The 19,448-nt window shown below is 43.1% G+C and overlaps 1 protein-coding gene across 2 annotated transcripts in view; it reads right to left on the bottom strand.

Moving 5' to 3' along the window:
- Positions 1-19,448, bottom strand: part of STOML3 (stomatin like 3) — a 129,898-nt gene that overhangs the window by 52,929 nt on the left and 57,521 nt on the right. For both annotated transcript variants that reach the window (XM_069205488.1, XM_069205489.1), the window contains exons 3-6: positions 9,826-9,929; positions 9,665-9,737; positions 9,137-9,219; positions 1,248-1,451 (exon numbers count right to left, since the gene is read on the bottom strand). In XM_069205488.1, coding sequence (XP_069061589.1) covers positions 1,248-1,451; positions 9,137-9,219; positions 9,665-9,737; positions 9,826-9,929 — 464 coding nt within the window. The remainder of the gene's footprint in view (positions 1-1,247; positions 1,452-9,136; positions 9,220-9,664; positions 9,738-9,825; positions 9,930-19,448) is intronic.

The following is a 19,448-nucleotide window of genomic DNA, read 5'->3' as shown; positions in this document are numbered from 1 at the left end:
AAGCTCTTGTCCTCTGCTACCCTCGTCTCCTCGCCCAGAGTGTTATCCTGATTTGTCGAATAAGGACCAGGTGGGGAGTCCAGAGGGCACCACGGCTGACCAACACAAAAGTCACACCACCCACACCAGGCATGAACTGCGAAGCAACCCCGCTACATCTGTAAGACTGCAGAATTCGTTGGCGTGATGTGCCTGGACATCCCTGAGGGCCCTGGTTTCATAATATCATTCTGTTGCTGACATCACACAATGTCTAAGATGTCCAGTGTTTGCTGTCAGCCATCATGCAGTTCAAGCATAGTGAAGTGTGTATTGTTGCCTCTCTTATTTGTTTATTTTTTAGGAGAAATGTAGTGTTATGCTAGTGATGTAACTGGGCCGCAAGCACTATCATGTTGGTACAAGGTGGGAGGGGGTTTCAGTCCGACTACCCTCCATATAAGTCTGTAGTAAGAATGCCTCCGCAACAATGTGGGTCGTGGGTAATAAATAATGGGAGCTGGCAGGTGTGGTTAGCAGAAGGGAGAACAACCCTCCAGTGCAGCCCACCAGTACAAAACCACCCTGCTGTGTCTTTGTCAATTATTACTGCAGCGTGCGGGACCCAGTCATCTAATTACACCCACCAACATAACACCCAAACATCTTTGTGAATCAGGTGTCGGTAAAAGAAAAAGGTACAATGTTTGTTCAATAGTTTAGGTTGGAGGCCTTGGTTGTGGAAAAATATAACATAAATAAAGAGTATATGCAATAATCTGCACCGTAGAGAAGAGGAGGAGCAAAATGCAAAGTTAAACTCTGTTTTATGATGGCCTGATAGTATTATCCATAATGTTTGTCAATATTTGTCAACATGAACGGCTTTAGAAATCTTTTTTAATATACTAACTTATAATGCCAATAGATGAGCCATAAACATTTTTCTAAAGCATTTCACATGTATTCTATCGCTACCAAGAGCCCCAATTGTTGTGTTCCTGAAAATAGTGTTGATTTAAAGACCAAACATATAAGAGGCTAACAAATAATTTGTTTGAAATGCCTGCAGGTGAGTTATTTTGTATTACATCACCAGTGGAAGCCATGGTTGATGCTCAATTTACAGACAGGCTGTATGGACCAATTTTCGAAAACAGAAACACATCTCCAACAAAAATCAAGAGTGAAAAATAATTTAATTTAAAAGTATAAGAACAGTGACGATGATTTTTTGTGAATTGCAGTTTGATTGACTGTTTACTTACCTGAATGCTATGAGCAATCTCCTCTCGATTGGACAGGATGTTGGACAGGTTCTGTGTACCAAGTACATTTCTCAAAGTGGTCTGGGCCAGTTGATGTGTGGCCACATAGACATTTGAAACATTGGCCACAGCACTTATTGCACTATAGATATTATAAAATACAACTCCATCCACGTGAACGGTGACTGAATCTTTGGTGAGGATCTAGAGGTAAAAACAGTACATGTAAACATTTACAGATGCTAAAAAACTTATTTAAGCACATACTGAGAACGCATAGCTGGGTAAGCATAATTAGGACACACAATTCAGTAACAGAGAATGTCAATATCCACATTTCCTTCAATAAACTAAATTTAATAGAAAGCATTTTGAAATCCCATTACATTTATCTATCTTGGAAATACATGGTGATTACCTCCATCTTACAATGCTTTCACAGATTGTGTTTTTTTGACATGTCAAACCAGCATCCCACCATTAGCCTTCCACTATGCCTCCTGCCCATATTTCTCCCCTTCCATGCTCAATGAGAACAACTGTTTACAAGGAGAACCAGCTACCTTTGGTGATGCTCTTTCTGGTGGATACTATGTCTAGCCACAAACTCCTCACTTGGTAGCTGGTGCACTGGGGGAGGAGGAATTGGAGAACTGCTATCCCTTTTAGTTGGAACAGTTTCCCCTAGTGCTACATGCTTGACCTTGATAGGGCCGATTGTTGGTACAGGTTAGTAGAGCTGGTGCTGTATGTAAGCTAACCCCCTTGAATGGCCTTAGAACCTTATCTACTGGTAAGAGAACTGATTAGCTATCTGTTAATAGTTCTAGTGCCAAAACAGCTTTTTCCCTAAACAGGCTGGAGCCATCAAAGAGTGTGTTCATTAAGGACACCTGACATCACCAGAAAATCAGTTTGACTGCATCCAGGCATGCCTTATAAGCACAACACATTATATCTGGCCAATGCCTGCCAAGCCAAAGACTATCCCAGCCTCTTCAGGTAAGTGTCCTGCCAGGGAATAAACTACCAAGAGTTTGTCCCATAAGAACCTCAAAAAGTAACATAGGAAGGAGAAATCTTCTTTCTTCTTGAGGAAATAGCCCTGTTTCTGGGACTGTTCAGAGCTATGGCACTGTTGTCAGATATTTTTTTCTCATACTCAGGAACCAATTCTGAAGCAATAAAGATACAGCTTTAAATCTGTGCACCACCCACAAATCTTTTGCAGGCCAATGCCTTCTGTCTGGCCACGTTAGACCCAGGTCCCTCCAAGCCAATACCCAATGGCAGACCCCCTCCTTTAGGCTTGATATCTTCAGCAGCTTCAATAGACTCTGTGCTTGGTGTCTAGAAAGAAATCAAAGACCATGGCACCATCCCTGTCTGTCCACCACCGTCCATGACACTGCCCCCAGAGCCAATCATGGCACCACATTTGAAGTCACCTAAACTGAATCATGTTGGAAAAGAGAAAGTCATATCTTGCCTTGATGAACAGACTCTTCCTAGGATCAAGAAACTTTGAGAAGGATTTATGTGGATCCGACTCCAGGACATAACCATGTCTGATAGAGATTATGGTCAAAAGATGATCATTCTGAACCTGATCATCTGCTTCCCCTTTCTTACTCCAATGAAGGCTATTATCTTTCAGATCACCACTGTGTCACCAGAAGAGACTTTCCTAATTCCTCGGGCCCTCCCACAGAGAAAGGCTCTTCAATTACTACTGTAGTTCAAAAGGCATGCAGACATTCTAAAGAGGCCATTGCCCTCTGAAGAGCCAAGTCCAACTATTCAAACCTGTCTGAGATGCCTGGAACAATCCAATCTCAGATCCAGTAGTCAACACCATAGGACAACTCCAGTTGATGCCAAAATGTTATTTTTTTGTCTGGAGGTTCAAGATTCATCCTCTAAGCAGAACACCAATGCCTTCCCTGCCTTTATGCTATGGGCCTTATGGTCTTCACCGCAGGCAGCCTCACACTCTGTACAGCAAAAGCCATATGTCTATGGGGATGTTTTGTGGGAATCTGAAAAGCTGGCATTATTAAGACTAACAGAACATAGGAAGAAGCCCTTTTCTGATTTGGTCAGTGATTGCTTAGATGTTTTAAAGCAGATCCTGAAGAGCGGCCTGGATTCAACAGGTAATGGGGGCCTGAATCATGGGCACTGCTGTGACACTACAACCTGCAGAATGCACTGCCATTTTGGGAGGTGTCCACACCACTCTCATGGACATACCTTTTGATGGCATGCATCTTTTCGGTGGGAAGGATGACTCTTTCCTGGAATGCTTCAGGAACAGCAGAACTACAACTCTCTCCCTGGTTCTGACCTCATTAGTGAGGCAGTTGTATCATCAGTACAGGACATTTTGTGACTATTCTACTGCTCAACTATATTAATAAAGGCTACTTTTCCAGCCAGTTTAGATAGCTCCCTTCACTACTCTGTGACATTGTCAGTCAACTGTCACTACAATACACTAATTTCACTGTTCTGGGGATTTTATTACCTATGCGGATGTTCCTAACTGTACACAGGCCTCCCAGTTGATCCAGACCTTGGCAGGTCTCAAAATGACACAACACATCACTGCTCTCACCCACAAAGCAGGCCAGATACTGGACTTAATTTTTTCCAGCGTTGCTTGCCTCCGAGCCAGCACCCCAGAACGCTTGATCTGGTCAGCTCCTTTTCTTGTTTCGTTCTTTTTCTATGCACCTGGATACTTGATGGAGACTAGGATAACCCCCGAAATGAAGAGAAAATGGCAGAATGTTTCTGAGGAGCCTCTCATGCTCTCTCTTCAATCCTCCCTTTCCTCATTCTCGGACAACCATGACTGTGATGCGGTCCTATCAATCTATTGGATTACTAAGGCCTTGTACCTGCTAGCACCCCTGAAAAAATTATACTGCTTAAAGATCAAAGCCTTCTGCACCCTTGATTTCCCCCATCTTATAAGCAGAGAAAAGCCTTTGCTAAAAGCTAGAGCACAGGTGGAGAAGGTCCTATGACCTCAAGGCAAAGTGGCTATGCAAGGCAGCTCTCATAAACCTCTGCAGACGTACTCCGAAGGCCAGGAAAAAGTACTTCTCAATGCATATTGAGACTGCAGCCTACCCTTCCAGGGAAATATTTCATATTGTCAAATCCTTTATCCCCCCGCCTGATCTCTGCAATAAGCTTTCAAACTTTTTCAATGAGAAAATGCAAAAACTCTACCTTTCCTGTGAGATTCTGCATAGCAGACTTGTTGACTTCTACCTCTAGTCACATGCCTGCCTTTTCAGAGTTTTGTCTTATGTCCAAAGATGGCTCATTTAAGGAATTGATGAAATGCAAATCAGGCTCACCCCGTGACCCCTGCTCCTCACTCCTCAAGTCCTTTAGGATGGTAGAACACTGTGTGAATCCTTTTCTCAACAAGATTTGGAACACATCCTTGAAATTCAGCATTTTTCCTGCCATTTGGAAACAAGCATTCCTTCTTCTGCTCCTGCAAAACCTAATGTGAACCCTAGTAATTTCAGACCCATTTTGCTACTGCCAGCCGCTTCAAAGATCTTGGAGAAGCTGGTGAACCACCAGCTTTCACCCTAAGCAGATGACACTCAATCAGGCTTTGTGCAGGATACAGTCTCGAAACAGCATTACTAGAAGTGATGGAGTTCATGAGAGAAAAACTGGATGGATGTGGTTCTGCTATAGTCATACATTTAGACCTGTCTGCAGCTCTCCACACGGTGTTGCATATCACCTTGTTGAACAGATTAAGCCAATAGAGCTTTAAGGGTACAGTTCTGTCCTGGCTTAACCCCTTCGTCGCCACGGACGTAATGGTTAAGTCCATGGCTGCGCCCGTGTGGCACCATGGACGTAACCATTACATCCTGCGACCGGCCCTCCCCACCCCCCCAGGCCAGGGCTGAAAGGGGAATCCCTTCCCCTTCCACCCCCCGTGACGTCAGCGCGCGATCGTGCGCTGTTTGTCACAGGGCCTCCTCCCATCGCAATGGAATCTCAGCTTCAAGCGCGATCGGAAAAGAAATGGTTTGCATTTCTCTTCCAATCACGTGGGGGAGGCCGAGAGAGGCTTCAAAGGGAAGAAAAGTTATTTCCTTCCCTTTGAAGTCTCTCTCTGCGTTTTGGCAGCCGGATTGAAAGCAATCCGGCTGTCAAAACGCCCACTAGACACCAGGGATTTTTATTTTTTATGAAACTGACATAAGGGTGCGACCCCTTGGGAAAAGGTCGCTCCCAGGAGGGGCATTTTTTTTAAGGCCTTTTCTGCCCCCCCGGGGCAGATCGGACTATTATTAGGCCGATCTAGGCGCCAGGGATAATTCTTTTTTTTGTTTGTTTTGTTTTTGTTTAGTTTTTTGTTTTAGAGGTGGGGAGCGACCCCTTAGGCAAAGGTCGCTCCCATAGGGGGACAAATTATATTTAGGCCATTTCTGCCCCCCTTGGGGGCAGATTGACCTATTTTTATGAGGCCAATCTGCCCCCAAGGGGGACAGAAACCACTAGACATCAGGGAGTTGTTTTTTTTTGTTCGTGAATTTCAAATTTATTTGAGGCCATTTCTGTCTCCCAGAGGGGCAGATCAGCCTATTTTAATTAGGCCGATCTGCCCCCAGGGGGGGCAGAAACCACTAGGCACCAGGTATCTTTTTTTTTTTGCGCCGTCACGCAGTGGGAGCGACCCCATAGGCAAGGGTCAGTCCCCGGGAGGAGGGGTGGGGGCAGATTTATTTTAGGCCATTTCTGTCCTCCTGGGGGCAGATCGGACTATTGTTATTGGGCGATCTGCCCCCGGGGGGCAGAAACTTCTAGGCGCCAGGGCAAATTTATTTTTTTTTTTTTTTTTTAAAGAGATGGGGAGCGACCCCTGGAGGGGCAAATTGTATTTAGGCCATTTCTGCCCGCTTTGGGGGCAGATCGGTCGATTTTAGGTCAAGAAACCACTAGGCACCAGGGATCTTTTTTTTTGCGCCGTCACGCAAGGGGAGCAACCTTGTAGGCAAGGGTCGCTCCCCGGGGGGGACCACATTTATTTTAGGCCATTTCTGCCCCCCAGGGGCCGGCTGAGCTAGAGGCCAAAATCCACAGGTAGGCACTTTGCAAAAAACATCTCTGTTTTCTGTGAAAAAATGTGATGTGTCCATGTTGTGTTTTGGGCCATTTCCTTTCGTGGGCGCTAGGCCTACCCTCACAAGTGAGGTACCTTTTTTATCGGGAGACTTGGGGGAACGCTGGGTGGAAGTAAATTTGTGGCTCCTCTCAGATTCCAGAACTTTCTGTCACCGAAATGTGAGGAAAATGTGGTTTTTTAGCCACATTTTGAGGTTTGCAAAGGATTCTGGGTAACAGAACCTGGTCAGAGCCCCACAAGTCACCCCATCTTGGATTCCCCTAGGTCTCTAGTTTTCAAAAATGCACAGGTTTGGTAGGTTTCCCTGGGTGCCAGCTGAGCTAGAGGCCAAAATCTACAGGTAGGCATTTTTATCGGGAGACTTGGGGGAACATAGAATAGCAAAACAAGTGTTATTGCCCGTTGTCTTTCTCTACATTTTTTCCTTTCAAATATAAGAGAGTGTGTAAAAAAAGACGCCTGTTTGAGAAATGCCCTGTAATTCACATGCTAGTATGGGCACCCCGGAATTCAGAGATGTGCAAATAACCACTGCTCCTCAACACCTTATCTTGTGCCCATTTTGGAAATACAAAGGTTTTCTTGATAGCTATTTTTTACTCTTTATATTTCAGCAAATGAATTGCTGTATACCTGGTATAGAATGAAAACCCACTGCAGGGTGCAGGTCATTTATTGGCTCTGGGTACCTAGAGTTCTTGATGAATCTACAAGCCCTATATATCCCCGCAACTAGAAGAGTCCAGCAGACGTAACGGTATATTGCTTTAAAAAATCTGACATTGCAGGAAAAAGTTAAGTCGAGAAAAATTGCAGATTTTTTCACCTCAATTTCAATATTTTTATTTTTCAGTTATTTTCTGTAGGAAACCCTTGTAGGATCTACACAAATTACCCCTTGCTGAATTCAGAATTTTGTCTACTTTTCAGAAATGTTTTGGTTTCTGGGATCCAGCATTGGTTTCACGCCCATTTCTGTCACTGACTGGAAGGAGGCTGAAATCACAAAAAAATCGTAAAAATGGGGTATGTCCCAGTAAAATGCCTAAATTGTGTTGAAAAATTGGGTTTTCTGATTCAAGTCTGCCTGTTCCTGAAAGCTGGGAAGCTGGAAATTTTAGCACCGTAAACCCTTTGTTGATGCCATTTTCAGGGAAAAAACCACAAGCCTTCTTCTGCAGCCCCTTTTTCCCATTTTTGTGAAAAAAACAAAATTTTCACTGTATTTTGGCTAATTTCTTGGCCTCCTTCTGGGGAACCCACAAAGTCTGGGTACCTCTAGAATCCCTAGGATGTTGGGAAAAAACGCAAATTTGGCGTGGGTAGCTTATGTGGGCAAAAAGTTATGAGGGCCTAAGCGCAAACTGCCCCAAATAGCCAAAAAAAGGCTTGGCACCTGAGGGGGAAAAGGCCTGGCACCGAAGGGGTTAAACCACTCTTGGAAGAGTGTTCACAGTGGGTTTGTCTCTGTCCTTCCTCTTCCTCCCCCAAAACCCTTAGTCTGTGGGCTGCCTCAAGGCTCTGCACTGAGACTGTTGCTTTCAACCTCTATTTGGCCTCACCTCCCACCTTGATTGAAACCTGGGGAGTGAAAGTGGTCTCCTACGTGGATGACACTCAACTGTTGTTCTTGTTCTAGTAACATTCAGAAGCAGCCTTCCTCAAATTCAACAAGTGTTTGAAAAGAGTAGCTAACTGGATGGAGTCAAACTTTTTAAAACTAAATGTGGATAAAACAGAGGTTCTCCTTTTCAGCCAAACGGCCCACCCTGCAATCCTCTGGTGGCCTGAGGAACTTAACCTGCCCCTGTCACCACCTTCTTTGGTGAGGAATTTGGGTATACTATTAGATTCTGATCTTTCCTTCTTGACCCAAACCAAACATTGACCTCATTTACTGTTCCGCAGTGGAGGTAGTTCTGTTTGTGACAATAATGTCTGCACATAGGGTTGGAAAACTTTAAGCTCTCTGAGTTCACCCACCTTTCAGTATTTTATATGGATAAGTTGGTCCTTCAAACCTGCCAATCCTTCTTACTCAAAATACTTTTTGCATTTCATATGACCCAGTCTATTACCCTTCCATCTTCCTTCCCTCCGTACATCCAAGCAATTAGGGGGAGCAACTGCACTCAATGGACCTCCAAGGTGCAGTATGTCTTACTAGATCAACCACACTCACCAGGACTGAATACAATGGGCTCTTTGTGGTCTTCCCTGTTGCTAAGGAGGGCAATGTGATGAACAAGCCTCAAAGAAGAGTTGGAGCGGGCATCACCTGGCGGTGCTAGAGAGCTACTGCTGCACACAGACGTTCTCCAGATGATGTCTGGAATGATTATTCACATTGTGAGGAATCTGTAGGAAGATTATGTATGCACCAGAAACATTGTTACTATAAGTAATTACCTTTTTCATCCATGGTGTAATATACATCATGCTCCTTTAATTGAACGTTACCAATTAACTATTCTGCTTGTGAAATTACATGCAATTTAGTTCCTCAAAATTCTGTACTACCAGTCAGCCTCGAGTTTGGGAGAAGGTTCTTTTTGAAAGAATGCATAATAGAGACAATATAATTATCAAAGCATAAGTGTATGAGAATAATGTTAACCCAGAATAAATATCAAGCAGACATCAGTAGAGATTAACCTTCTGCAAATAAAATATGGGTATTTTAGTTATACAGAAGACAAACATAATTGCAAATCTTTACCTCTTGTGCGGGAATAGCAAAGGAAATTGTTCTGAGGTCGACCTTGACAAACGTATCTGTACAAGGCAGGATCATGATCAGTCCTACAAAAAACACACAGAAATGTGCTTAAATATTTACTTTGAAATCGACCTGATCTTTGAAATTCTGGACACCGGCTGGACTTCAAAGTCGACACCCAGACGAAAGTCGACACCCAGATGAACATCTTTCTAACTGAAAGGACCAGCTTACATCTAATGCAAGGACGAACTGACTATCTTGGTCATAGATTAAACAATACATTTTTCTCAAAAATAAACATTGCTTTTATTATGTTTTACATTAGAAAGCTAATCATAAATCATCCAAACCCTATTCCATAAAACAAGATTTCTGCCAGGCCAAGATAATTTAAATTTGTAATAATTAATGTCACGCCACCACAGTCTACATGTGATTTCTCAGTTATGTGAAAGTGACTGTAATTTATATTTTATAACAGAAGGGCTCACATCATCTCCTGAGATGTGAAATGAAAACGCTCACCTGGACCCCTGGCTTTTCCAGACACTATACGTCCAAGCCGAAATACGACAGCTCGCTCATACTCTTTCACAACCTACAACATGTACATTAAAATGGAAAACATGATTTACAGAACATTTGTTAAGGCTAAAAACAGATGAACGCTAATAATGTTATATTACCTTTATGCAAAACCAGACTGAGAATGGAAAGGTAATAAGTGCGAACAGGCCAGACAGAATAAGCAGAATCCAGCCGCAAACTCCAATCCCTTCCTTAACAGCTTCTGCAGAACAAAATGGAAATGATACAAGATTCATATTTTAAACACAGATTACAGATCAGGGTCTTCATTATGAGGCTGGAGGTCTTAAGACTGCCAGGGTTCCGCCATCTCTGCTGGGATCGGTGATCCCGACGGGTTAACAGCAGGTGGACGTCGTAATCCGCCAGCTTAGTACTGCATGCAGCATTGCCCTATGGATTACGACCTTGTTCTCTCTGCCAGCCTTTTCATGGTGGTTTCGCCACCATGAAAATGCATGCGGAGAACAGGTGCAGGTGGCCACTGGGGGGCTGCTGCACTGGCCATGCACTTGGCATGGGCAGTGCAGGGGTCCCCCTGCCCAGCACCCTCGCAATGATCACTGTCTGCTGTACAGACAGTGAACACTGCGAGGATGCGAGGGGACCCTACAGGTAACAGCATTGCCGACTGCTTGATTTCGAGCCAGAGACAATGCTGTCACCGGTTTCCCACTAGGCTGACAGGCGGAAATAGCCTAGCATGAAACACCTAATAGGTCAGGTAGGGTGGTTGCCACTACAGCAGCAACCACCCTGTCGGAGTTTTGCGGACAGGCTTACCTGTCCGCTAAACTCAAAATGAGGCCCCAAGTCTTTTGGAAATTGAAAACATTTCGGCAGGTCATGGCTATATTATATAGCTCTGAACCCTGTGCTCTTGTGACATATTCTGGAACTAAATAAAGGGCTTCTGCCACTCAGCACGGGCACTAGATGGGCTACATCTAGCATATACAGATTTTCTGGACTATAACTGCTCAAAATATTAGCAGATGTTCACTTACATATTATTATTATTAGAGTTTGTAGAGACCATAGCTACCCCAAATAGGTTTCCCAGAGCTAAACAGACACTAGGAAGGAGAAGAATAAGTCTAGAAAAGCCATGTTTCTAGGAGTTTATAAAAACCTATAAAAGAATTACACAGTCTCAGAGAGACCAGTAAAGTATCCATAGTTTGGTATACAGACAGAAGAAGGAGTTCCCACCCTGTCTGGCTCTCCTGCATCTGGCAAATGCAGAAACATTCTTAGTGCCCGAACAAAGAGATTGTTAGGGGCAGTAAGAAGATCCAAGGATCTGAGTTAGGGTGGACCCATATTTGACATGGCCTTGTGCGTAAAGCACAGGGCTTTAAATTGAACTTGCTTTTCAATGGGGAGCTATTGGAGGTCACGCAGGAGATTCGAGACAGGAGAGTGCTTGGGGAGGTGAAACAACAGCCGGGCCACAGCATTCTGGGTTATCTGAAGGCATTCTGAGAGAGGTCTTAGAGGACCCCTAGTAGAGAATATTCCCATAGGCCAGCCTAGAGATGATTAAGGCCTGAATTAAGGCTTTTGGGGCAGAAAATGGGAGCATCCAAAGTATTTTCTTTAGCCACTTAAGGATACTAAAGCAAGTAGAGGCTACTTTGGTAATTTGTTAGTTCATCAAGAGTTTATCATCTAGCCAGAAGCCCAGATTCTTAACTACTGAAACGGGAAAAGGGGCATCTCATCAGGCCAATAACGAGGACCCCAACATTTCAGGTTTGGTTCAGTTAAGCTTAAGCAAGTTATTATTCATCCCAGATTCTACCTTCGTGAGGCAGGACGTAAGGATAACAGAGTTATAGTCATCAGCGGAAAAGAGAAAGACAATAATTTGAATAGCATCGTAATAGGAAAACAAAGTAAGGCCACAACTTTCCACTAAATCCACCAAAGGACTAACATAAATATTGAACATGGTCAGACTTAAAGCCAGACATTGTGGTATCCCAGATGACAAAGGAAAGGAATTAGAGTGTTTAGTGAAGACCTAGAAAGAGAGATCTTGTAACAATGATCTTAGCCAGGCCAGAGCCAGATCTTGAATGCCCATATTCTCTAGCCTTTACAGAAGCAGCTGGTGTGAGATCATATGAAATGCAGTGCTAAGGTCTAGTAAGTTTAAAGCAGCATTACCGCCCCTATCAAGTTGAAGCCTGAGATGCTCAGTGACTCCCAACGGGGTAGACTTAGTGATATGTCCAGCTCTGAACCAAGAATGAGAGGGGTGGGGAAGAACGTTGGCTTCTATAAAAGTTGTTGACTTAGATGCTTTTCCAAGATTTTTGCAAATTGGGGCAGGCGCGAGACTGGACAATAATTAGCCCAGTTAAGGGGGCCAAGATTGAGTGTCTTCTAAAATCAATTTTGAATCATAGCTAATGCTGGAAGAACATTTTTTAGAGTGGTGTTCTACCCAGTGTTGTCATCAACATGATGCCAAAAATATATTGTCGGAAAATTGTGTTCTGGAGATTTCTGCAAATTATTTGCCCCTCTGATACTGACAACAGTCTGGAACCCAGGAAGAACTGTGTCTCCAAAGGTGCTCCTTTGACTATTATGCCTCAGAAAATGTTCCAACCATGCGCAGCTTCTACTTACTTTTTTGTTACCATCCTGTCCATTCTAAGTAGAAGATATAATTTGTTTTGAGGTGCATGAATAGCATAGCAATAGAACTAGGCAAACCAACATAAACCAGTTATATGTGCTAGGATCTATAAGCAGGGGTGGGTTGATTGTAAGAAGATTGCAAACAGATTCTGAAGAGAAGGTTAGCCGTAAAGAAGAGCAAGCCTGCATAGTATGGGAGAACTTGTTACCTAGCAGAGGGCACTGATCAGAAAATCATTTCATCACAGGTCTATACAGAAAGATGACACCTGTACCAAAGGTTGGTGATCATGGAAGCAGAAAGACAGTTTGACTAGGTAATCTTGAATACTATACTTTGTTGCACAAATAGCAAACAGAGAGATTGTCTGCAAATACAAATATGAGTGCATTTTGAATTAGCAAAAAAACAAATTAGATGGCTGTGTTCTAAACAATCGCCAGGCAGATCAACTGGTGTTTCAATGATCACATTTGTAACAGCAGAGCACCTAGACTCATCACATCCTGCCATAAAACGTGAAGTGTGGAATTTTCTGGAAGAGGTGGAGTCTATGCCGAACAGTCTTAGTGAGGCTGTCGGAGCTTACTAAGGCATTACAGCAATGGAACTTAGTTATTCAAAATTGGTGGCTCCAAAATGGCTTCTTAGGTAGACAGGAAACAGTGAAGCTTTGGGCTTTAGGACATTTGTAAGATAACAAGAGCAAAATCTGTTACTGAAGGGGCTCCAAAGTTTTTTGGGTTCAAAATTGTACCATCTGGGGCAATCATCTTTACCTCACTACTAAAACAACTTCAGCTATGGGGAACAGGGGGGAGTGCACAATTTGGTAGGATGACTGTGCACAATGTACCACACACTACTACAATAGCAGGCTTGCCTTACCAACAATAGAGTACATATATGTTATTCTAATTTATAACCAACAGGTCTGTATATTACCAATTATGTATTACTCAGTATTTAGTCTATAAAATGTGTATTGCCACTGGCTATTACACTAATTTCTATTTATAGGGTGACCCAGGTTCTAGGTGAACCCATGTCTCCCTTCTGGTGATTTGCAAAAAACACATCCATCAAGACCCTACATCCAGCCTCAGTGAAATTTCTTAGCACAGGTGAGGCACATTCACCACCTTTGCCATTCACCATAGTTGCACCAAGTTTCCTGCTCACCATTGTGAGGCAAAAATGATTAAATGGAAGTCTAGGATGGCGCTGAGATACAAAGAAACATTCTGCAATTGCAACCAGCATCTTCACCGCTCATACACAACTCTCAAATATAAAAGTGATCAATAGACACATGGAGAAGGGAAGAAGTCTGCACAATTTCCACATCTACACTTAAACTTGGGAAGTACAAAGAGATGAAAGATGCATGCATAGTGTCAGAATGGTAACGTGCATGAACAGTATACTTGTGATCGATATTATTTTATGAATTAACTGTCTCCTCCTGTGGACATCGCAAGACTGGTAAAAAGGTCCAAGGGACAACACGTGTGGAGGAGAGGCATATGGCTTGATAAGGGAAGTCATCTTTATGCAAGGGTAAGTATTAGAGTGGGGAATGTAAGTCCATGATGAAGCTCGTCTGGATCTAACAATTTATATATCAATGGCTGATTGATCATGAGGTAAAATCAACTTTAGGAAGGATAAGCAAATAACTGAAATTGACTATCCTAATACAGTAGCTGATAGGACTCCTGTAAGGGTTAATTAACAGTTAAAGTTATGTGCCTCCTTCTTCAGACAAACTAAATAGTTCCTGTTAGGCACGTTTATCCATTTTTACTAGATTATACTACAAGGACTTCTGATAGAGCTCCTCTAAGCCCTTTCCTCACACAGCATCTCCTTCTTATGACCTCTATCACACTCACTGCACTTGCTAGCAGCATGCCTCCAACTGTCACTCCCAATCCAGTCCATACTGGATGTATAATTTCTCAGTCAATTTGTGTTCATGTCGAGCATAGCAACTTTACATCAACATTAAGTGAGGTTAGTTGTGTCACATGACTGTGGCAATAAACTAATTTGTTGCATACAGCGTAATACTTTGATCCTTCAAAAAAATCAGGAACCATGAAAGATATTTACCAAGTTACAAAGACGTGCCACCAAACACAATGCTTCATAACGTCCTTTGCCATTATCTGTACACGATGTAACTGGGAACCACAATAGCCAACATAAATATATGTATCTGATTGCTGATTCACAGGCATCATGCATATCTCAATATGCAGTGCAGTGGGTTTTTACTATACTATTGAGAGAAGGAAAGGGGAGCCACATGGTGTGGACCATGCCAATCATGTGTCACCATTTTGGGTATCTTTAGATCAGAGTTCCTAAACGCTGAATGAGGACACAAATACTGCAGCAGTGATTGTAATTAAACTATAATATTCCTAACATGATTACAACATTCCTACTATTGGTCAAACCTTGGCTCTGACCATGCCGCTTTACTGATGCCCATTAGAGCAGAGCCTCCTAACGCAATTCTACATCTCTTTCTGGTCCTCAGGCCATGAACTCATTGCCTTGGTTTTTGAATCTACTTGTCACTCTGCTGCAGGGAGGCACATTTGTAAGTCTTGAATTCATAAACTCAAATGGCAATTTCCGTTGAACATTTCATAAGGAAGCAAACTTCATGGTGTCACGCGCATTTAAAGCCCGGCTGGCTATTACTTTGAAGGACAGCAAAGACACTGCAAAGTGCATAAGATTACATTTCATCGTTATCTGTGCAGTAAGTCAATGACAAAGGTTAAACCTCGAGATTATATGCAGTGCTGACCAAGCAGCATGTCAGCCAATGGCCGCTGCTTAACTACATGCAGGGTTGTGATGGCAGTCTTACCACACAGGAGGAGCTGTAATAAACAAGAGGTGTTGTCATTTCAGCCACGATAATTACAGGAAGGGGTGTTTTTGATGTACACTGACAACAAGCAAAACAGCATATTTCTGTTTTTTTTTAGTATCGCCGTGCAAAACACGCATAAATCACACATTTACTTAATGACAAAAATACAGATAAGGTAGGTCACGTGCTGGCATTTTTAAATGTTTATTGCATTAAGACTATAGAACATTTTAAGTTGCTACAGATCACTTCTGTTAAACAGTATATTTTCAGTGTCAACAGTGATTGCAATCTATGCCTGCACAGCTGTCGTAAATAAAAGAGGAGAGGTACAAACCTATACATTTGTGGCATGTAGCTATCTGCCCCTTAGCAACCACAAATCAACTCCTGTTAAGGGAAGATGGTTGTTCCTACGTTTAGAAAATGGAGAATAGCAGTTCAATATTTCAAGTGGATGTGGGAAATAATAAAAATGTGTTTTATATTGCTCAGTATGCCACAAAAGTGATATGTATATCACCACAATTCTCGCTGATTCACCGCCACTTGTTGTGGCAAACTCACGGCAGGGTGGCAAACCCTCCAAATCCAACATTCGTCAAATCCAACTTTTGCTGCTTTTTGCTGCTTAAAATGATCTCATAAGATGCTGTGTTGGATTGAAGCCGCGGCTCAGTTCTCTACTTTGGGCGTTGTAATAGATGTAAAGTGGGAATTGACGGATGTTGGATATATGTACGTATATATATCTCCTCATGGCTGTTGCCACTAAATAGTTATAGTTAGGACCTATATTCTATATAAAAAGTGTTTTTTTTACTTGCCTATATCTTTGGCGCTGATTGACAAATCTTCACCCTCTGCACCCGACGCACCCAGCTCGAGCTCCAGAGAACCAACACCACAGGGAGGACTCCAGGTGACTGCGACCTTGTGAGTAGCCAGAGACGACCCCCCTGAGCCCCCACAGCGACGCATGCAGAGAGAATCCAGAGACTCCCCCTGACTGCGACTGCCTGTAACAAGGAACCCGACGCCTGGACCAAGCACTGCACCCGCAGCCCCCAGGACTAGAAGAAACCGAACCTCAGTGCAGGCGTGACCCTCAGGCGACCCTCTGCCTAGCCCAGTTGGTGGCTTGCCCGAGAAGCCCCCTTGTGCCCTGCCTGCACCGCTAGAGTGACCCCCGGGTCCCTCCATAGCTTCCAATACAAAACCCAATGCCTGCTTTGCACACTGCACCCGGCTGCCCCTGTGCCGCTGAGGGTGTGTTTTGTGTGCCTACTTGTGTCCCCCCAGTGCTCTACAAAACCTCCCTGGTCTGCCCTCCGAGGATGTAGGTACTAACCTGCTGGCAGACTGGAACCGGAGCACCCCTGTTCTTCATAGGCGCCTATGTTTTTTGGGCACCTCTTTGACCTCTGCACCTGACCGGCCCTGAGCTGCTGGTGTGGTAATTGTGGGGTTGCTTTGAACCCCCAATGGTGGGCTGCCTATGCCCAGGAACTTAAGACTTGTAAGTGTCTTACTTACCTGACAAACTAACCAATACTTATCTCCCCCGGGAACTGTTAATTTGTGCACGGTGTCCACTTTTAAAGTCACTTATTGCTATTGCTCTAATTCAAAGTTCCTAACTTACCTGTGTGGAGAACCTTGCATTTTATGTATTTACTTCAAATCTTGAACTTGTGGTTCTAAAAATAAATTAAGAAAATATATTTTTCTATATAAAAACTATTGGAGTTAAGTCTTTGAGTGTGTGTTCCTCATTTATTGCCTGTGTGTACAACAAATGCTTAAAACTACCCTCTGATAAGCCTACTGTTCGCCCACACTACCACAAAATAGAACATTAGAATTATCTAATTTTGCCACTATCTTACCTCTAAGGGGAACCCTTGGACTCTCTGCACACTATCTCTCATTTTGAGATAGTATATACAGAGCCAACTTCCTGCAACTATCTAATCTAGAAGACAGTGTTGCAACTTCTTACATATCAAACCCTATAGAACAAATTACAGAATGTTAACCATATGTCACTAGAAGAGTATGATTTATGTAACCTCTGTATCCATGATGAAATCCCTAGTAGCGTGAGGTATGCCTAAAAACTCAATGAACATGTTATAATATCCACAAAATTGCATAATATATTTTCATGAGAAGACGATTACAGTCACAACAGCTGCGTGAATCAGTTTTACAATATAACTTCATGCATAACTAAATCAATTACTGGATATCATGCAGAGGTGTGCTGCACCTCTTCAATGCAGTAAGTGCTATATAAATAACAATTCCATACCATTTTATCATGAAAATCCAAAACATTGTATGTTCCCGTCAAGAAGTATGGCAATATCCACTGGCTGAGGGTGAAAATTGTAAAATGAAATTGCTGGAGGGTACACATCAGGACATCCATTAGAAAATCTACTGATGAGAGAAGTGGGTCCAAGCCCAAATGATATTTATATTTAGATAAGTCTGTGAAATAAGGGATTAGGTGGCCAAAAAGGATTTAAAGTGCCTGCATTTTGCACATGGTATGCAAAGACTATATTGATAGATAGATGGGGGGCTATCTGACGCAAGCAGATCTATATCTGTCAAATACGGTTTGACAGAGGTACAGGAGACTTAGGAGCCTGGAGCTGTTCACTTCTTAAAATATACTTAAATGGCTTCCAAGGCTAAAGAAACAATTGTTATTCCCAGACGCTCTTGCGCCCCTCAAATAACGGTATAGGTGCATGTAGATAGACCACTGACCAAGTTGTGAGCACAAGATAACTGTCAGGAGATAGTAGAGGAACCACTCACAGACATGGTGTGGGGTAAAGTCAATCTGGAAGTTAAAGCGGAATTGAGTAATGCATGTTTTAAGCTTATAAAATATAACTATGTCCATACGACAAACCAGATCCTTACAAAACTGAATAAAATCTACCATAAGTGCTCTACTAGAAGTCCAAGATTCAGCAACAAAGAGGAGAATTTTATGCACACCACATGGAATTGCCAAGTAAAAAGTAATCTCTACGAGGGCTAATTCTGGAAAAAAGGGCTGTTTGGGCAGGACATTTATGGTACCAGGCAACGTGCATGCCAAACAGTGAATAACCATACTATTGACAGTTGGGTCAAAGACACAGTGGAATGGGCTACTGTGGAGGAAATTCAAATGAAAAAGGGGAGACAAGAAGAAAAAATAGTCACTGACCTGCTGGAGTGGGCAACTATGATCCAATCACTATCCTTTTCCTCAAACTCTAGACCACCGTGATTAAAAACAATTAGGTATGCTCTTTTATGATGGAGGTATCCTGAGCTGGCTGCAGAAAGCTCTGAGTTTGATGCTAAAATTGGAAAGGAGGTCTTGCCAAGCTGGGGTGATCAGTGGCATAGTAAGGGTGTGTTGGTTCAGCTCGTTAGTCTCATGTTGGACATTTTAAGGAACAGCTAAGATGGTCATGATACCAGGACACACCAGGTGGGGGTACAGTGTACAAACTGGAACTGGGACAGAAATGCAGTCTTTGCTCTGCGATTCAGCCAAGATTTGTTGTCTATTGGTAATGATGGATGATATGCGCATGAGGAACAGGTCAAGACTGATTTGCATTTGGCTGGGTCCAAACTGGGGTGGTGTAGTGAGCAGAAAAACAATGGAATAAACCCAGATCTTTGTGACTGGGGGAAATTTTACATTGTTCAGCATTCTGTTGATCTGTTCTTTTTGCATTTGTTGCCCCAAGTGGGAAGGGTATGCCCAGACATGGGTCCTGTGCTCACTGCGCCACTGGATTCAAGCTAGCCTAGGTGATGAAGGGTGATACCCTGAACCCGGTCCTAGAATGCTTGCTTCTGGTCCAGCGAGGACCTGGCTTGGCAGTTAGGGCTGAACTGTTCCCATGAGGAACAGGGTCAAGACTGATTTGCATATGGCTGGGTCCAAACTGGGGTGGTGTGGTGAGCAAAAGAAACAATGGATTCAACCCAGATCTTTGTGGCTGGGGGTGAATGTTTGCATTGTTCAACATTCCATCATCACCTGTTCTTTTTGCATTTGCCGCTCCAAGTGGGAAGAGTATGCCCAGATGTGGGTCCCATGCTCACTGCACCACTGGGTTCAAGTGAGCCTAGCTGATGTAGGGTGATACCCT

This window comes from Pleurodeles waltl, chromosome 8 (assembly GCF_031143425.1).
Source record: "Pleurodeles waltl isolate 20211129_DDA chromosome 8, aPleWal1.hap1.20221129, whole genome shotgun sequence".
NCBI classification, from domain to species: domain Eukaryota; kingdom Metazoa; phylum Chordata; class Amphibia; order Caudata; family Salamandridae; genus Pleurodeles; species Pleurodeles waltl.
This window is presented reverse-complemented; position numbering and strand designations above follow the sequence as displayed.